Source organism: Oratosquilla oratoria, unplaced genomic scaffold (assembly GCF_046742065.1).
Source record: "Oratosquilla oratoria isolate Oo_2021 unplaced genomic scaffold, ASM4674206v1 SCAFFOLD158, whole genome shotgun sequence".
In the NCBI taxonomy this organism is placed as follows: domain Eukaryota; kingdom Metazoa; phylum Arthropoda; class Malacostraca; order Stomatopoda; family Squillidae; genus Oratosquilla; species Oratosquilla oratoria.
This window is the reverse complement of record NW_027467513.1, coordinates 273,761-294,448: the sequence shown is the minus strand read 5'-3', so window position 1 is coordinate 294,448 and position 20,688 is coordinate 273,761. Positions and strand designations below refer to the sequence as shown.

The 20,688-nt window shown below is 41.9% G+C and overlaps 1 protein-coding gene across 1 annotated transcript; it reads left to right on the top strand.

Moving 5' to 3' along the window:
• The first annotated feature begins 2,930 nt into the window (after positions 1-2,930).
• Positions 2,931-15,779, top strand: LOC143022749 (2-oxoisovalerate dehydrogenase subunit beta, mitochondrial-like). Its single transcript, XM_076181096.1, has 4 exons — positions 2,931-3,126; positions 4,101-4,246; positions 10,651-10,737; positions 15,438-15,779. Exons 1-4 carry the CDS (start codon positions 3,069-3,071, stop codon positions 15,576-15,578), a joined length of 432 nt encoding a protein of 143 aa, XP_076037211.1. The 5' UTR covers positions 2,931-3,068; the 3' UTR covers positions 15,579-15,779.
• The last annotated feature ends 4,909 nt before the right edge of the window (positions 15,780-20,688 follow it).

The window sequence follows — 20,688 nt, the reverse complement described above, 5'->3', positions numbered from 1 at the left end:
CCCCCCCCGCCTATTCCTCCTCATGCAGTCACAACATCATCCATATACAACCATTCTCCACTCACCTCTGTCTTCCGTCCTCTCCCTTCCTTCCTCAACAGACATTCCCCTCTTCCCCAAAGCCCCCTTCACCCCATCCATCCACCTCATCCTAGGACGTCCCCTCATGTTCACTCCCTCCACATCTGCCTTCCATACCTCTTTTACTAGTCTTTCTTCACTCATTCTTTCCATGTGTCCAAACCATCCTAATATTCTTTCATCAACCCTCTCTCCCAAATCCTTTTTCACCCCTGTTCTCCTCCTCACCTCCTCATTTCTCACTCTATCTAGCCTAGTAACCCCCACCATACTTCTCAGACACCTCATCTCAAACACATTCAAACTCCTTCTCTCTTCTTCTCTTATGTTCCACGTTTCTGCCCCATACAGTGCTGTTGGCACAATCACTCCTTCATACAGTCTCCTCTTCGCATCCATTCCCAAATGTCTATTTCTCATTACACTCTTTAAACCACCAAGGCATTTACTCGCTTCTCTCAATCTACATTCTACCTCCACCTTCACTCCACCTTTTCCTGCTACACTTGCACCCAAGTATCCAAAACTATCCACTTCCTCCAGTCGCTCTCCCTTAATGTTCACTTCCAGTCTACTGCCACTTTCACCCCTTGTACATCTCATCACCTTACTTTTACCCACATTTATCTTTAGCTTTCTTCTATCACATACTCTCCCAAACTCTGCCACCAGCTTCCTCAATCCCTCCTCTGACCCTGCCACAAGCGCAGTGTCGTCCGCAAACAACAGCTGGCTCACCTCCCACTTCTCTCCATTTTCTTTAACCATCTCCAATCCCTGACTCACTACCCTAGCATTCACCTCTCGCACCACCCCATCCATGTATAAGTTGAACAGCCAGGGCGACATAACGCATCCTTGACGAAATCCCACATTATGTATTACCAAATTACAATATGGATGTGAAATTTATTCTTCTGCATCAAAAAAACATGTTAAGATCCTAGATTCAGTACACCACAATGGTATACTTTTGGCAACAGGAGCTTTCCAATCTTCCCCCATCTCCAGTTTACAAATTGATGCTGGAGAGATTCCCCTTGAACTATACCGACAGTCATCTATCATCCGGTATTGATTTAGGAATAATTTTTATGAAAATCATCCAAGATATCCTAGACCTTTTAGTTTTAGAATAAGAAAAATACTGGAGTCTATAAATATCACAGATCAGATCTGCCCGGTTTAATTACCAGTTACCTCAACATGGAAGTTAGCCATAATTCAATTTTGTAGATATTTTAAAGGTTTTAAAAAAGATAAATCAGATGCAGAAATTAAAGGACTGTTTTTAGAACATATTACTGAACATTTGGATTCCACATTTGTTTTCACAGATGGCTCAAAAACAGATGCTGGCGTCGGATATGGAGTTTTTAGCGATAATTTTAGCTGCAGAGGAGCACTACCAATTGCAGCATCAAATTTTACAGCAGAGCTATATGGAATTTTAACTGCTTTAGAACACATTATAACTCTACAGACATCCAACTTCACAATCTTTTGTGATTCAAAATGTGCATTACAGGCAATAGAAATCTTCAATGGTAATTCTCCAACAATGAAAATCTCACAGTGGGTGTTTCCACTAGAATGTAGAGGGATCACTATATCTTTTTGCTGGGTTCCAGCACATGTACATATATATGGAAATGAAAAAGCTGACCAACTAGCAAAGTCAGCAGCAACCAGTCTAATCCCAAATGGTGCACAATACCATATAGAGACATCCTTCCTAGCATCATAGATATCATCCATAAGTCCTGGAAACAACAGTGGAGTGAAGTGGGACTTAACAAAATGAAAGAGATCACCACAAATATACACCCTTGCAAATATGAAATTATGCCAAGGAAATGGGAAGTAATTATATGTTGTCTCCGCAGAGGACATTCAAGGCTGACCCATGGGTATCTCATGAGTGGTGAAAATCAACCTTACTGTGAAGATTGCTTAATCCCCATGACTATTAAACATTTGCTGGTTGAATGCCCTAGTCACAGAGAACTGAGAGAGCATCATTTTCCAAATGAGAAAGAGAGAGATGGTAACTATAATTTGGCCAAGATATTGGGAAAAGAACTGCAGTATGATTGAGGGAGTCATTAAATTCTTAAAAGAAGTTAACCTACTTGATCAAATTTAGTAACAAATACAAATTAATATTGAAATATAATCCAACCACTCTTGTTTCATTGGATATACTCCTACATATATGTATATATTTACTCAATCTTCTCAAATTTCTCCTGACCAACACTATAAAGACCTGGTTAGACTCTTTGAACCAGTTGGTCCTAAAATGTGTAATAACAATAATAATCAAAACCAAATAGCTTTTAACTCATTCAGATCTTAACATAATTTAATGTATATATAACCATTACACTATTTGATAACTAATACCTGATACTGAATTTAGATTTATTAATATTTACCTTCATCTATACATAGTAAATCACTTATTATTATTAGCTATACCCAAAATTGAATCTAAGAATTTAACAATTCAGCGTCTATGACCTCGGCAACTACGATGCTAGATAACCTTTAATCAATCAATCAGTCAGTCAATCCCAATGCCACTTTTACTCCATCCATCCATCTCATCCTTGGTTGCCCCCTCGTGTTCACTCCTACCTCTGCCTTCCACACCTCTTTTACTAACCTTTCTTTACTCATTCTTCCCTTGTATCCAAACCATCCCAATACTCTTTCATCAACCCTATCTCCCAACTCCCTTTTCCCTATATATATATATAAAAAAAAACAAAAAAAAACTTTGGTATATAGATCAGTATTTTCATTTGCACTGAAATTGTAGTCACACATTTAATTATATTTATTTTCACAAGTATGTTGAATAATTTCAGGTCGTTATTCCAAGAGGACCTATAAAAGCAAAGGGGCTGCTTTTATCCTGTATAAGAGATGATAACCCATGCATTTTCTTGGAGCCCAAGGTTCTTTATCGTTCAGCTGTTGAAATGGTGCCAACCAAGGACTACACACTTCCCATTGGAAAAGCTGATATCATTGAAGAAGGTATGTTTCAAAGAATTATTTGTCATGTAATGGTTGATAATCTATTGCAGTAAATCTCTCATGTAGGAGACCTACAGCTCCCAGGTAAGACAGTCATTGAATTGGACCACAAGTAACCCAAGAAAAATATATTGTTGTGTGGAAAGGGTAAGAGTGGGGCAGTGTAGGATGATGTGTTCTTTGTCATCTGTGTGGTGATGGCATATAGGGCAATTTGAGTCCATGGTTAGATTTATTTCAGTGCTGGATGATAGCTGGAATGTAGTTGTGCCAGTGTGATTGTTGTCTGTTGTGGGAGGTATTTCTCTGTTTGATTTATGTCTTAAGAGAGTAACTGTTGTAATGGTGATTATTTGTAAAAGTGGTACCTAAGAATAACATGAGCCCTTCATAAGGAAATTGGAATATTCTCCCCATTTGTACCTATCTGTATAGTAATAGAGAAAAAAAAATGAAGCATATAAAAGGTTAGTGAACAAAAAATAGAAGAAGGATGGGCATTTTTCAAGAGGAAGTGACAAAGTGCATTAAGATGGTATGTAGGATGAGAAGAATGGGAAAAGGTTGAGGAAATGCAGCTTATATTGATAAAAAGAGATCTTAGGCCTGGTCTGGAGCTGGAGAATGGGTGTCAGGCCATTTGGGCTGCACCTCCAGATGGAAATGAGAGGATCAATGGGTTTTGAAAATGGGTAGCAGGAAGATGATTCTCTCTGCTATCCATCTTGCAGAAACCTATCCCTCAAATATTCAGTATCTGAATGTAAGAATTGTCACAATATCTGTATCAATCTATATACCAAAGGCTTTTCCCATCTTACAAGGGAGTTAGCTAAGTCAAAAGGCATGTAACTACTCCCATCATGTTTACCTGTAGAAATCCTACTAGTGTAGTCCCTGTTTTTGTATGATTATTTCTTTTGTGAACCTTTTCTGAATTATGAGAATATTTAAAGCATTTCTTTCTGCTTCAGGTGAAGAAATTACCCTGGTGGGCTGGGGAACCCAAGTTCACGTGCTACGGGAGGCAGCTCACATAGCTCGACAGGACTTCAACATTTCATGTGAAGTTATTGATTTGGTCTCCATACTTCCATGGGATACAGAAACAGTTTGTAATGTAAGATCCCAGGCCACCTCTTGTTAATTGTGCCTTGTCATGGCAACATTAACTTCTGTTTTGATTATTGAAACATTTTGCTAGGGATGATTGTGGCTGATCTTACAAGTTCAGTTTGTGTATCATCTATACACATGTCAAAATTGCTGAAGTATTACAGGATTCAGTACAATACATACATCTACCAAAGGCTTTTTCCCCCTTACAAGGGCCAGAAAACAAAGGCATAAAATCCACTCCCACCCATTCCATCCCCACATACTCCACTCCCATCCACCCCCCTATCTTGGCTCCTCCTGGATGACGGGTCATACCTGCATGTCACCCACTGCCCTGGGTCAGAAGCAGTGTTGCAAGACAACACATCCACAGCAAAGCCACTACATTAAATTGGCGACAACCCCCCATCCTGTCATACATAAATGGAGAAGACGAGGAGAAATCTCTTTGGGCTGCATCAATTTATTTTTCACACATACTCCCTCACTCCCTTTCATGCATCACAGTATCATCCATACACAACCATTCTCTATTTGCCCCCATCTTCTATCTTCTGTCCTACTTCAACAGACATTCCCCTCTTTCCCAATGCCCCTTTTACCCCATCCATCCATCTCATCCTTGGTCATCCCCTTGTGTTCACTCCTACCTTCCACACCTCTTTTACCAATCTTTCTTTACTCATTCTTTCCATGTGTCCAAACCATCCCAATACTCTTTCATCGACCCTACCTTCCAACTCCCTTTCTGCCCTTGTTCTCCTCCTCACCTCCTTGTTTCTCACTCTTTCCACCCTAATAATCCCTATCGTACTTCTCAGGCACCTCATCTCAAACACATTCAAACTCCTCTCTTCCTCTCATATATTACATGTTTCTGCCTCATGCATTGCTATCAGCACAATCAGTCCTTCATACAGTCTCCTTTTAGCATCCATTCCCAAATGTCTATTTCTCATTACACTTTTTAATCCACCAAGGTATTTATTTGCTTCTCTCAATCTACATTCTACCTCCACCTCCAGTCTTTCCTTTCCTGCCACATTCACACCCAAGTATCTAAAGCTATCCACTTTCTTCCCTTGTACATCTCGCCTTACTTTTACCCACATTGATCTTCAACTTCTTTTGCATACCTTCCCAAACTCTGTCTCTAACTTCCTCAATCCCTTCTCTGATCCTACTACAAGTCAGCAAATAACAACTAGTTTATTTCCCACTTTTCATTTCCTTTTTTCACCTACCCTGTGGTGGGGGAAAAGAATGCTGCCACCAAGTCTTCCCACTTGAGTCGTAAGAGGTGACTAAAAATGGGAGGGGGGATGGGACTAGGAATCCTGCTACCTGTAGCCCCACAGGGGACATTTAAAAAAAAGTAAAGGCATAAGAGGGTCTAGAAGTTTTCCAACCAGTACCCTGAGGTTTGGGTCTTTTAATGTGTGTGGATATGGTATAGATGAAAGTAAAAGGGAAGAGACAGGTAGTATGTTTGTGAAAAGAAAGATGAATGTGTTGGCAATGAGTGAAACTAAGTTGAAAGAGAGGGGGCAAGTGTGAGTTTGGGAGTGTAGTTGGGAGGTTCTCAGGAGTGAAGAGGGGACAAGGGAGAGAAGGGGTGGCTATACTAGTAAGTGAAGAGATAGGTAAGCGTGTACTGGAGTGGAAGGAGGTTTCTTCAAGATTGATATGGATGAAGGTGAAGTTGGGAAGGGAGATGTGGGTTTTTGTAAATGCGTATGAGCCTGGTAGTGAGAAGAGTGTAGAGGAAAGGGAGGCTTTTTTGATAGATTTAAATGAGTGCATAGCCAGATTAGGGAGAAATATCAGTGTAGTAGTATTGGGAAATGAACCAATAGACGGAATGAGTGTCTTGAAAAAGTGTTGATAGCAAATACAGTGTTTAGGAAGAAAGTCAAGCATAAGTACACATGGGAGAGGGTGGTGGATGGAAGGGTGGCAGAGTGTTAATGGACTATATAGTGGTGACCAGGAATATGGTAGGAAGAGTTAAGTATGTAAAGGAATGTGTTATGTCACCCTGGCTGTTCAATCTATACATGGATGGGGTGGTGCAAGAGGTGAATGCATGGGTAGTGGGTCAGGTGTTGTAGATGGTTAAAGAAAATGGAGAAAAGTGGGAAATAAGCCAGCTGTTATTTGCTGATGACACTGCGCTTGTAGCAGGATCAGAAGAGGGATTGAGGAAGTTAGTGACAGAGTTTGGGAAGGTGTGTGAAGAAGGAAGCTGAAGATAAATGTGGGTAAAAGGTGATGAGATGTACAAGGGGAGAGAGTTGCAGCAAACTGGAAGGGAGTATTAAGGGAGAGAGACTGGAGGAAGTGGATAGTTTTAGATACTTGGGTGTGAATGTTGCAGAAAAGGGAGGAGTGGGGGTGGAGGTAGAATGTAGATTGAGAGAAGAGAGTAAATGCCTTGGTGGATTAAAAAGTGTAAAGAGGAATAGACATTTGGGAATGGATGCTAAGAGGAGATTGTATGAAGGAGTGATTGTGCTGACAGCACTGTACGGGGCAGAAACATGGAACATAGGAGAGGAAGAAAGAGTTTGAGTGTGTTTGAGATGAAATGTCTGAGAAGTATGGTAGGGGTTACTAGGCTAGATAGAGTGAGAAATGAGGAGGTGAAGAGGAGAACAGGGGTGATGAAAGAGTATTAGGATGGTTTGGACACATGGAAAGAATGAGTGAAGAAAGATTAGTAAAAGAGGTATGGAAGGCAGAGGTGGAAGGAGTGAACATGAGGGGGTATCCTAGGATGAGATGGATGGATGGGGTAACAGGGGCATTGCAAACGAGAGGAATGTCTGTTGAGGAAGGACGGGAGAGGACAGAAAATGGGAGTGAATGGAAAATGGTTGTGTATGGATGATGCTGTGATGCATGAGGGGTAGTGGGTGGGTGAGGGAGTATGTATGAGGAATAAATTGACAGAGCCCATAGGGATTTATCCCCGTCTTCTCCTTTTCTGCATGAGGGGACGGAGAGGGGGGGTTGCCAAATTAATGAAGAGACTTTGTTGTGGATGTGCTATGTCTTGTGACATTGCTTCTGACCCAGGGCAGTGGACAAGATGCAGGGATGACCAGTCATCCAGGAGGTGCCAAGATAAGAGTGAGGGAAGAGGGTAGAGGGGAGTGGAGTATGTAGGGGATGAAGTGGGTAGGAGTGTTTTTCTATGCCTTTTACTTTTGGCTACCTATCCTGTAAGGGGGGAAAAAAGCCTTTGGTATATGTATGTATCTTCAATCCCTGACCCTTTACCCTTGCATTTACCTCTCACACCACCCCATCCATGTATAAATTGAACAGCCAAGGCGACATAACATGTCCCAGGTGAAATCCCACCTTTACCTCAAACCATTCACTCTCTCCATTTCTGATTCTACCACAAGCTCTACTACATACATACATATACCAAGGCTTTTTCCCCCTTACAAGGGAGGTAGCAAAAAAGAAAAAGGCATAAAATTATTCCCACCCATTCCATCCCTAAATACACTCCACCCTCCCTCCCATCTTAGCACCTCTTGGATGACAGGTCATCCCTGCACCTTGTCCACTGCCCTGGGTCAGAGGCAGTGTCGCAAGTCACAGCACATCCACAGTAAGGCCGCTTCATTAAATCAGCGACCCCCCCTCTCCATCTCCCCATGCATAAAAGGAGAAGACGGGGAAAAATCCCTTTGAGCTGCGTCACATTTTGCTCACACATACAACCTCACCCCCCCATCCCCCCACCCATTCCACCTCATGCATCACATCATCCATACACAACCATTCTCCATTCACTCGTCTTCTGACCTCTCCCGTCCTTCCTCAACAGACATTCCCCTCTTCCCCAAAGCCCCCTTCACCCCATCCATCCATATCATCCTAGGATGTCCCCTCATGTTCACTCCCTCCACATCTGCTTTCCATACCTCTTTTACCAGTCTTTCTTCACTCATTCTTTCCATGTGTCCAAACCATCCTAATACTCTTTCATCAACCCTATCTCCCAACTCCCTTTCCACCCCTGTTCTCCTCCTCACCTCCTCATTTCTCACTCTATCTAGCCTAGTAACCCCCATCATACTTCTCAGACACCTCATTTCAAACACATTCAAACTCCTTCTCTCTTCCTCTCTTATGTTCCATGTTTCTGCCCCATACAGTGCTGTTGGCACAATCACTCCTTCATAGTCTCCTCTTAGCATCCATTCTCAAATGTCTATTCCTCTTTACACTTTTTAATCCACCAAGGCATTTACTCGCTTCTCTCAATCTACATTCTACCTCCACCTTTTCCTGCCACATTTGCACCCAAGTATCTAAAACTATCCACTTCCTCCAGTCGCTCTCCCTTAATGCTCACTTCCAGTCTGCTGCCACTTTCACCCCTTGTACATCTCATCACCTTACTTTTACATACATACATACATATACCAAGGCTTTTTCCCCCTTACAAGGGAGGTAGCCAAAAAGGAAAAGGCATAAAATCATTCCCACCCATTCCATCCCTGAATGCACTCCACACCCCTCTTATCTTAGTACCTCCTGGATGACGGGTCATCCCTGCACCTTGTCCACATCTGCTCTCTTCTTTGCCTCCTTTACCTTGTGCTTTGCTTCTCTTTTCTTTTCTTTGTACCTCTCATATGACTCTCTCGTCCTATTTTGTAACCAAACTGTGAAAGCTCGCTTCTTCTCTTCTACAAACTTCTTTGTTTCCTCATCCCACCATTCACTACCCTTCCTTCTGTTTCCTCCTGTACTTCTTTTTCCACACACCATCTTTGCGCACTTTGTGACTCCCTCCTCGAACCATCCCCATTCCTCCACCACTCGTAGCTCTACTCTGTCCTTCACTCCCTCCCACTCCTCTTTCAGCTTCTTCTTGTACTCCTTCACTTGACTGCTCTTAAAAGCTTTCCTTCTATCCCATATATCTGCAATACCTCCTACAATGCCTTCCTGTCTACCCTGTCATAAGCCTTTTCCAAATCCATTAGGTGCGGGAAGAGGGTGGAGGGGAGTGGAGTGTGATAGGGATGTAATAGGTGGGAGTGGTTTTAACCCCTTCCATACGGTGCCGCACACGTAGGCGTCATGGGGAGCGAGTGTATTCGCGAGGCTGCCATATCGGCGTCTTGATTATATTTATTGTAGTCGCCCCTCCATAATGACATTCTTTATAATTCTTTTGTAATCACATTTTCTATGGTTATCAAAATTCACGGGTGAAGAGAGAACGATCGATATAAGCGGTGACTATATTTTATGATGCGAGTATTATTACGACACGTCGTACGGCTGGCATTGGCTGCTGCCACCGAGATCTAAGTCCATGACGCCTACGTGTGCGGCACCGTATGGAAGGGGTTAATGCCTTTGTTTTTTTGGCTACCTCCCTTATATTGGGAAAAAAAGACTTTGGTATATGTATGTGTATAAAGGCCCATAAAATATCCTTACCTTTTCCTAAAGCTTTCTTGTATATCTGCCTTACCACAAAAATCTGATCCATGCTACCTCTACCTGTCCTAAACCCACACAATTCCTCACCAATTACTCCCTCTGTTCCTCTCCTAATCCTCTCAATCAAGACCCTCCCATAAACCTTCCCAACTACACTTAATAAACTGCTCCCTCTGAAACTACTATACTCACACTTGTCCCCTTTTCCCTTGTAAAGTGGAATACATACATATACCAAAGGGTTTTTCCCTATTTCACAGAAAAAGGTATATAAACCACTCCCACCCATTCCATCCCCTACATACTTCTCCCTCCCTCTCATCTTGGCACCTCCTGGATGATGGGTCATCCCTGCATCCTGTCCACTGCCCTGGGTCAGTACATAAACACCTTCCACAACTTATCCCATGCATTTCACACTTATGCACAGCATTACATACCCAGAACAAACTTTATTCCCTAGACCAACAAATTTATTAATAACTCAGTGTCCCCAGCTAAACCTCGAAGAAAAACCATTTCCAAAATACACAAGAATAACATTAGTCCAAATATGCTCTCATCAACACCCTGCACTAAAATAGTATTGATACCAAGTTGACCCAAATGCAGTCACCACACAAGATAATTACATGTTATCTTAATGCTGACCTACATACATCCAATTAAGACACACTGTACAGTTCATGGTGTCTGTGGCAAGGTTCTTCAGGACCACAGGACCTGCAGGAGAGATCTGAAACTGCAGGTTGATAGATTGTGTTATTTTTTATAAGGAAATTACTTTATATGATTTTTTCTTTTGTTACACATTGTTTATAATCTATTTTTTATAAGGAAATTACTGTATATGATTTTTTCTTTTGTTACACATTGTTTATAATCTATGTAGACATTTTGTTTCATTCTATTTTCTCCCTTGAACAGTCTGTGAAGAAAACTGGAAGATTGATAATTGCTCATGAAGCACCAATCACTAATGGCTTTGGAGCAGAATTGGCAGCTGCAGTTCAGGTTAGACATGAATACTTCTTAAGTTGAATCTAAAACCATCTAAAAGATAATGCCCACTTTTATGTGTCCATACCATACTTTTGTTGGTAACAGAGACAAGAGACATGAGCTCCTTCATTGTGATTACACAATCATTTTAGCAGAACCATTGACGAGTACCTGAAAGTAGTACAGACTCTCCTCTACTTACATTTTTTCGATTTTACGTATGAACTAACTGTAAACAAATATTTGTAAAAAATAAAAAAAATGGGAGTGAATTTTTTAGTTTAGCGCGCTCTCCGTAGTTCAAACGATACTTGCGCATGACGCTGCGTCCATTGTTTACATTTCACAAACGATAAACTGATAATGCCTAGCCTCATCCTCCTCCTTCACCATCTCAATTTATGTTGCTTGAATTTAATTTAATTGAAATTAATGATTTAGGGGTGTTTTATAAGATACGGTAATAGAATTTACGGATGTATAGTACAGTAACAACTTAAGTTCATTTTCAACTTACATTCGGCCTTTCGGTACGTAACTAAAATGTAAGTTGAGGAGCGTCTGTAGTCCTGCAAGATGTATGTACGTCAGAGAGAATCATTCCGTTCTCCCCATCTTCATAACTCAACACATTCTCCACCATTTTGGGGTGCAGCCTCAAATGGCTGACACTGGGCTTCTGGATCAGGTCCAAGATCTCTATCAACTTCAATTGTATTTCCATCTTTTCACATAAGGATAGCTGATAACTGGAAACTACCACACTTCCTAACACTACCATGAGTCATTGGCAGAGACTATGTATCCATATACCAAGGTCTTTTCCCCCTTATAAAGGAGTTAATTAAGTCAAAAGGCATGTATCCACTCCAGTCCACCACCTGATTGCCAAGTTAAATGGAAACTGCCCCACACTAATTTGATACAGGCAACAGTTCAAAGTTTCTTACCAGAGAAATCTATGGGAGGGTCCAAGGAATAATAACAGCTTCTGTGGGTGTGCAGGTTTCCAGTCAGTGAAACTTGAAGCTAATATTATTATACACCTTTTCACATGTGGAGGCCTGAGTCAGTGGCTGCTTCCTTCCTCATGCTACTTTGTACTGATAACACAGAAACAGTCAGACACTAGTATAACGGAGCCATCAGAAGTTGCTCCTCAGAGGTCTGCAGTGGGGCTTGGGGACCATTGACAGCCAATATGAGGCTGCAGGTTTCCAGATAGTGAAACTCAAGGCAATATCTATTATCATCAGCCTCAATGTGTATAGCTTCTTTCATCCTGTATATTATTGTGCATGATTTTTTTAGTAATACAGGGTCTAACAGATAAATCCGTACAAACTTTGAAGAGGTTTTAAGCACTTAAAAAGTAACATATGGCAATTCTGATTGTTTCCAGATACTTCCATTTGTCTAATAATTTAGCCAGTTGTATACTAGCACCGGTGCAATAAACATTAAGCAATGGAACAAGCCAAACGTTCAGCCATATGCGAACTTCGTCGCACGGGTCACACTCCTAGCGCCATAATAAGGATGCTAAAATACTCCAGACAAACTGTTTACGATGTTTGTAAACGTTTTGATGAGACCGGCGAAGACCAACGAGCTGCTCACAACCCCAGAAGGGGCAGAATTCTAACACCTCGCTTTTTAGCTGGTCTCAAGAGAAGTGTCAATGCAAATCCAGCCTTACCATTATCGACATTGGCAAAGAAGAGAGGTGTCAGCACAATGACAATTCACAGAGCATTAAAGAAATTGGGATTAACCTCATTCTCAGAAGGAAAAAGACATCTTTTGACACGAAAAATGAAAGAAATCCGCTTGACCAGGTGCCAAAAGCTGTTGAACTGGATGAAGCCGAATGGCTCAGTCATCAAGTTTTTTTCCGATGAGAAGATTTTCACGGTTGATGCGACTTTCAATAAGCGGAATGATCGCTGAATAGCCTCCTCATCCTCAGAGGTTCAACACAAGACAACGACGAAGAAACCAGCAAGTGTCATGGTGCTCTGAGTGGTGTCAACTGAGGGGGACGTCTTCACTCACTTCTTCAACAACAAGGAGAAAGTCAATGCCGTTGTCTATTGCAAAGTTCTAGAAGAGAAAATAATACCCTGGATGAAAGATAAGGCTAGTGGCAACCAGTTTGTCTTCCAACAAGACTCGGCTCCAGCCCACACAGCGAAGAGGACCATCAACCTTCTCGAAGGGTCAAATGTGCAGTTCTGGAACAAAGAGTTGTGACCCTCAAATTCGCCAGACCTAAACCCTTTAGATTATTATTTTTGGGCGCGAATTGAGGCCAAGGCATGTGACAAGCCACACAGAAGTATAACAACCCTGAAGACAGACATCAAGAAGGCTGTGGGTTCATTATCAAAGTCTGAGATCATCAACGCTGTATCCAAGTTTCGTAAACGCGTTGAAAGCGTCATAACAGCTGAAGGTGGTTACATTGAATGAAATCATTGTTCTTATTGCCTTTTCTAAATATACTGAAAATTTCATAACTCTCTGTTTATTATAACCCGAGATATTAATCTTAAAACATGTGATAAGAAGTTGTACGGATTTATCTGTTAGACCCTGTAGTGGGCAGGGGGGAGGGATGACCCTTCATCCTCAAGGAACTAAGATAAGAGTAAGATGGGTGCATGCCTTCTTAAACATACCAGTGTTTTAGGTGTCTTCTTTGGATGAGGCTCAGTATTTCAATACATTCAGACATGAACAAACACAGCTCTAGGTAGCCTAAAGCCAATAAAGATTCTTGGTTGGCTCCCACTGTCAGTACTGAAATCAGAAAACTTAATAGAATAGAACAGTTCATTCCTAGACTTCACTGCAACCATCATAGATCACAAATGATTCATCAACATAGGAAACAACAATGACACATCCACTCTGCCAGGTAGCCTCTCACATGATCAAAGACATACTCTTACTCCGCTGGTGTTCGGTCTACTTGGTGATCCATAACCACTTTTGAAGCGTCTCGCCATGTCTTTCTTTCCTGTGCCACCTCCTTCCGTTCTCTTGGTTCTATTCTGCATATCTCCACATCTTCTTCAACGCATCTCCTCCAGTCTTTTCTAGGTTGTTCAAGTGGTCGTCTTCCACGCACTCCACTATTGAGCACTTTCTTTGGCCATCTATCTTCTTGCATCCTTGTGACATGCCCTGCCCATTTCAATCTTTTTAATCATATTACATTTTTAATATTGGGTTGTTTTGTTTGTTCTCGAATTTCCCAGTTATGTCTTATTCTCCATTCTTGCCTTTGGTTGTCATACATGGGTCCTAAAATTCTCCATAAAATCTTATTTTCAAGAACTTCAAACTTCTTCTCCATAGCTTTTGCAAGAGCCCATGTTTTGCAGCTGTATAATATGACTGGTCTCAATATTGAGTTGTAGTCTCAGTTTTGTTGTTTTTTATATTGACCTTTTTTTTTCTAAACAATTCTGTTAGGCTGTAGTAACATCGTTTTCCTGCTCCAATTCTGGCTTCCACTTCATGTTTCATTCTTCCGTCACTGGTCACCTTTACTCCTAAGTATTTAAAATCTTAAACCTCTTCCATATGGTGCCGCCTACGTAGGCAGCATGAGGAGCAAGTGGATACGCGAGGCTGCCATATCGGCGTCTTGATTATATTTATTGTAGTTGTCCCTGCGTAACTGACATACTCTCTAAACTGGCTTCATCACATTTTCTATGGTTATCAAAATTCACGGGTGAAAGAGAGAACGATCGATATAAGCGGTGACCATTTTTTATGATGTGAGTATTATGACGCAACATCGTAAATCTGGCAGCTAATGCTGCCTGCGAGATTTTGGCCCGGAGTGAAGTGGTTAACACTATGTCCATCCCTGCAATCTGTATCCTTTCTGGCAAATTGGACTACCTTGCTACCTTCATTATCTTTGTCTTGCTCTCATTGATCTAGAGTCCAACACTTTCTGCAGCTTCTTTAAAGAATGCTGCCAGGTTTTCCATTTCTGTTTGATTCTCTATCATGATGTCAACATCGTCAGCATACGCTAATAGTTTTATGGTCATATCTTCCAATTTTATTCCTTCGTCTCTCCCATTCATACTACCTCTTGATTATTTTTTCCATTGCCAGATTAAATAACAGTGGTGAGAGTATGCATCCTTGTTTTAGGCCATTTCCTATCTGAAAAGCTGATCAAAGACATATAAGACCATAACATACATGGATGGAAAATGTCGAGTTGGAGCTTGAGAGTGTGACATTTCTTTTTTAACTGTAGTTTCAGTCCATTAATACTGTGGGGCATTCAACACAATTTTATTCCCTAACCACTGTACTCACACAATTAGATGATACATCTGTTCACTGCTCACTTGATATACAATGAAATGTAGAATTCCTTAGATCTGTGGGGATGCTTTAGGACCATTATCCAACTGCTGGAGGCTGCCAGTATTCATGTAAGAGAAACCTAAGGCTATATTAAGATTTCTATCCCTGGTATTTTTTATTTCTTACTTGCACTTGAAAGAATATTGTTTGTACAAAGATCCGCATGTGTTGTCTTTTTGACATTTGCTATGAACTCATGAAAATTACTTCTGGTGATGCAGACAACTGTAAAGGTACCCCAGCCTTGTAACATTTGTCCAATTTCCTCATAAAATTGACAGCTTTTTAAAAATATGTATTTTCTTTTTCAGAATGAGTGTTTCCTTCACTTAGAAGCCCCAATAGAACGTGTTTGTGGATTTGATACACCTTTCCCACACATCTTCGAGCCCTTCTACTTGCCTGACAAATGGAGGTGTCTTAGTGCAATCAAGAAAGTAACAAAATATTAATTTAATGTACTTTTGAATTTAGGCAAACAGCCTTTTGTACAATAACAACTGGTGTCGTAGATATTTTTAAGGATTTTGGTATGTGATAGAGCAGATGTGTCTCAGGATCTTGGTATGATGTGATAGAAGTAGTTTATTTTTTATGATCTAGGGAAAACGAGTAATGCTTGGCTGTATAAATACTGATAAAGTACAAATTTATTATTGTTTTCTTAACCACTGTACTTACAAGTACAAAAAGTTTAATTGCATCTGTAGTCCAAAGGTGCTGGACCTCCACCTCCATTGATGGCTTTGATCATCTTTCATTTCTGACTCAGGACCACACATACATACATATATCAAAAAGCCTTTTCCCACATGTAAGGGCTGTATGGCCAAGCCAAAGCATACACCCACCCTACACTTGTCCCACATACATCCAAAACCCATTCATTGCCTCTCCTGTCTTGGCACCTTGTGAATGAATGGCCATCAGTGCTCACTAAAGAATGAAGGCAACTCCCCCAGGTATGCAGTACGTGTCATGAATTTCATTTCAAGGTCCTGCAATTCTTCACCTCCTCTGCCTATTAATAAGAGGATAACAGGATCTTAAAATAAGACTTGGGGAATGGAAACCTGGAAAAGAAGATCTATTGCCCCACCACTTTCAAGTGGTCCTCCTTCAGCCCACCTGAGAGTTGCCAAGACTGTAGCAGTAACTGAGACCGACAGTACATTTTCTTACTAAAAACAACTTAATTTTTTCAAATAACAACCAGTCATATAGTGGTGACCAAAGGTCCCCCTGGTATTCAGTACCTGTCAAGAGCTTTATTTCAAGGTCCAACAACTCTTCATCTCCTTTACCTAATAAGAAGAGGCTAACAAGATCCAAAGTGAGACTCACGTACTGGACACCTGAAAAGGACCAGCTACTACCCCACCACCTCCATGTGGTGCTCTATGGGACCTGCCAAGAGTGAAGGCACCGACAGTATATTTAATGTTTGCCTCTCCCACTGTCTAACAATAACTTGCTTCCTCTGCCTAACACCCATCAGTCTTTTAGCGATAGTGTGTGACTGGAGTATTGGCTGCATGTTATTGTGGCAAAGTAGCATGCAGCTGATACTTTAGGGTCTATATGGGGCGCCCCTATGGACCAGAGCCACACGTCATTTTGTCTGTGATAGAGGAAAACTCTGTTCATAGAGAAATGATGACACTTTTATATTACGACTGTCCCTTCGTTATGCTGTCCCCCAACCCCTTGTTACTACTGTCCTGTACCATTTCTCTGAATATTAATTTCCTTTTCACCTACCCTGTGGTGGGGAAAAAGAATGCTACCACCAAGTCTTTCCACTTGAGTTGTAAAAGGCGACAAAAAACGGGATGGGGGATGGGATTAGGAGTCCTGTTACCTGTAGCCCCAAAGGGGACATTCCTAAAAAAAGTAAAAGCATAAGAGGGTCTGGGAGTTTTCCAACCAGTATCCTAAGGTTTGGGTCTTTTAATGTGTGTGGATGTGGTACAGATAAGAGTGAAAGGGAAGAGATAGTATGTTTGTGAGAAAATGGATGTGCTGGCTTTGAGTCAAACTAAAATGAAAAGGAGGGGCGAGTGTGAGTTTAAAAGTGTAGCTGGGATGTACTCAGGAGTGAAGAGGGGGCAAGGGAGAGAAGGGGTGGCTATACTAGTAAGTGAAGAGATAGGTAAGCGTGTAGTGGAGTGGAAGGAGGTTTCTTCAAGGTTGATGTGGATGAAAGTGAAGCTGGGAAGGGAGATGTGGGTTTTTGTAAGTGCGTATGGGCCTGGTAGTGAGAAGAGCGTAGAGGAAAGGGAGGCTTTTTGGGTAGATTTAAAGAAGTGCATAGAGGGATTAGGGAGAAATGGCAATGTAGTTGTATTGGGAAACCTTAATGCTAGGGTAGGAAACAAACCAATAGAGGGAGTGATTGGGAAGTATGGAGTTCGATGTAAAAATTGTAGTGGAGAATTGATGGTGGAGATGTCTTGAAAGAAAATTGATGATAGCAAATAAAGTGTTTAGGAAGAAAGTCAAGCATAAGTACACATGGGAGAGGGTAGTGAATGGAAGGGTGGCAGATAGTGTTATAATGGACTATATAGTGGTGACCAGGAGTATGGTAGGAAGAGTTAAGGATGTACATGTTCTAAGGGGAGAGAGTGGGGGAATATCAGATCATTTTCTGGTGGAAGGTAAATTGAGAGTGGAGAAAGAGGAAAAGGGCAGAAGGTAGGGAGGTACTTAAAGTGAACTGCTTAAATGAGAAAGAAAAGGAGAACGAGTATAAGAAGCTGAGAGAGGAGTGGGAGTGAAGGATAGAGTGGAGGAGGAATGGGGATGGTTCAAGGAGGGAGTCATAAGGTGTGCAAGGATGTTGTGTGGAACAGGGAGGGCGGGATGAAATAGAAGGAAGGGTAGCGAGTGGTGGGATGAGGAAACAAAGAAGGGTGTAGAAGAAAAGAAGCAGGCTTTCATAGATTGGCTTCAAATTAGGGCGAGGGAATCGTATGAGAGGTACAAAGTAAAGAGAAAGAAAGTTAAGCATAAGATAAAGGAAGCAAAGAGGAGAGCAAATGGGAAATGGGGTAAGAGTATGACAAAATTTTGAAAGTAATAAAAAGATGTTTTGGAAAGAAATTAAAAAATGAAGAGGTGAATCAAGTAGAGAAGAAAAAGTAAAAGGTGCAGATAGAGAGATGATAATGAAAGAAGGCAGTGAGAGGATGGTGGGCAGAGTATTTTAGAGAGTTGCTAAATGTGAAGGAGGATAGGGAGGGAAAGGTAGTTGCAGTGGGAAGCGCTAAGAAAATGAGAGTGATGAGTGAGGAAAATGGAAGAGAAATAGGGAAAGATGAAATGAAAGCAGCTGTTAAGATGATGAGAGCAGGTAAGGCACCTGGTCTGGATGGATGCCATGCAGAATGCCTGAAGAAAGGAGGTACAGTTATGCTGGACTGGCTGGTGGGGTTATTTTATGTTTGTTTAAGAGAGGGTAGAGTGCCGGAGGACTGTAGGAATGCCTGTATTGTTCCACTTTGCAAGGGAAAGGGGGACAAGTGTGTGTAGTAGTTTCAGAGGGATCAGCTTGTTGAGTGTAGTTGGGAAGGCTTATGGGAGGATCTTGATTGAGAGGATTAGGAGAGGAACAGTGTGGGTTTAGGACAGGTAGGGGTTGTGTAGATGAGATTTTTGTGGTAAGACAGATATGTGAGAAAGCTATAGGAAAAGGTAAGGATGTTTTTTTGGGCTTTTATGGATTTGGAAAAGGCTTATGACAGGGTAGACAGGAAGGCACTGTGGGAGGTACTGTAGCTATATGGGATAGGAGGAAAGCTGTTAAGAGCAGTCAGGAGTTTTTACGACTGTAGTACAGCTTGTGTTAGGATTAGAAATGGAGAGAGTGAATGTTTTGAGGTAAAGGTGGGACTTCATCAGGGATGTGTTATGTTACCCTGACTGTTCAATCTATACATGGATGGGGTGGTGCGAGAGGTGAATGCAAGGGGTTGAAGATGTTTAAAGAAAACGGAGAAAAGTGGGAAATAAGCAAGTTGTTTTTTTGCCGACGACACTGCGCTTGTAGCAGGATCAGAGGAGGGATTGCGGAAGGTAGTGACAGAGTTTGAGAAGGTGTGTGAAAGATGGAAGCTGAAGATAAATGTGGACAAAAGTAAGGTGATAAGATGTACAAGGGGAGAGTGTGACAGCAGGCTGGAAGTGAACATTAAGGGAGACTGGAGGAAGTGGATAGTTTTAGATACTTGGGTGCAAATGTGGCAGGAAAGGGAGGAGTGGGGGTGGAGGTAGAATGTAGATCGAGAGAAGCAAGGGAATGCCTTGGTGGATTAAAAAGTATAATGAGAAATAGACATCTGGGAATGGATGCTAAAAGGAGGCTATATGAAGGAGTGATTGTGCTGACTGCACTGTACGGGGCAGAAACATGGAACATAAGAGAGGAAGAGAGGAGTTTGAATGTGTTTGAGATGAAATGTCTGAGAAGTATGATAGGGGTCACTAGGCTAGATAGTGAGAAATGAGGTGGAGGAGAACGGGTTGAAAGGGAGTTGGGAGATAGGGTTGATGAAAGAGGTTTGGACACATGGAAAGAATGAGTGAAGAAAGATTAGTAAAAGAGGTGTGGAAGGCAGATGTGGAAGGAGTGAATATGAGGGGACGTCCTAGGATGAGATGGATGGATGGGGTTAAAGGGACATTATAAAAGAGCTGAAGGACGGAAGAGGACAGAAGATAGGGGTGAATGGAGAAGGGTTATGTATAGATGATGCTGTGATGCATGAGTGGGAGTGGGTGGGGGATGGGGGGTGAGGAAGTATGTATGAAAAATTTGACGCAGCCCGAGGGGATTTCAACCAGTCTTCTCCTTTTCTGCATGAGGGGGTTTCGCTGAATTAATGAAGTGGCCTTGCTGTGTCTTGCAACACTGCTTCTGACCCAGGGCAGTGGACAGGATGCAGGGATGACCCATCAACCACGAGGTGCCAAGATGAGAGGGAGGGAGGAGGGTGGAGGGGAGTGGAATATGTAGGGGATGGAATGGATGGGAGTGGTTTCTATGAATTTTCTTTTTGACTACCCCCGTGTAAGGGGTAAAAAGCCTTTGGTATATGTATGCATGTGTGACCGTGGAGGTAGATGTTGATTTCTGGAAGCCCTTGAGCACAACCCACCCTGTGGGTGGTGTATATTTTGTATAAAATGGGGAGTAGTAGAGCTTGGCAGCAATTAGCATGATAAAGCAGCCCTACTGAAGAATACCCTGCTCACCCTGCATAGTGAAGCTGCTAGAAAAGGTGTTCCCAACATAGCCTCCTCACATGTAACCAGGCCAGGGAGCCACCCCCCAGTATGATCACCCACAATGCAGGAAGAATACCGACAATAACAAGACGAGGAAACAACGGCCATCCCAAAACCTAAATCCCTCTGTTGCACCCCTGCCCTGCCCACAATACCTCCCAGTGAGCAGGGCAGAGGTTCACCCCTGAACTCAAGATCAATCAACAATTCTGAGCACCAGAACAATTACCCATCTTCTCCAGAGAGTAGTGTTCACTCAATGTTTCAGCACCA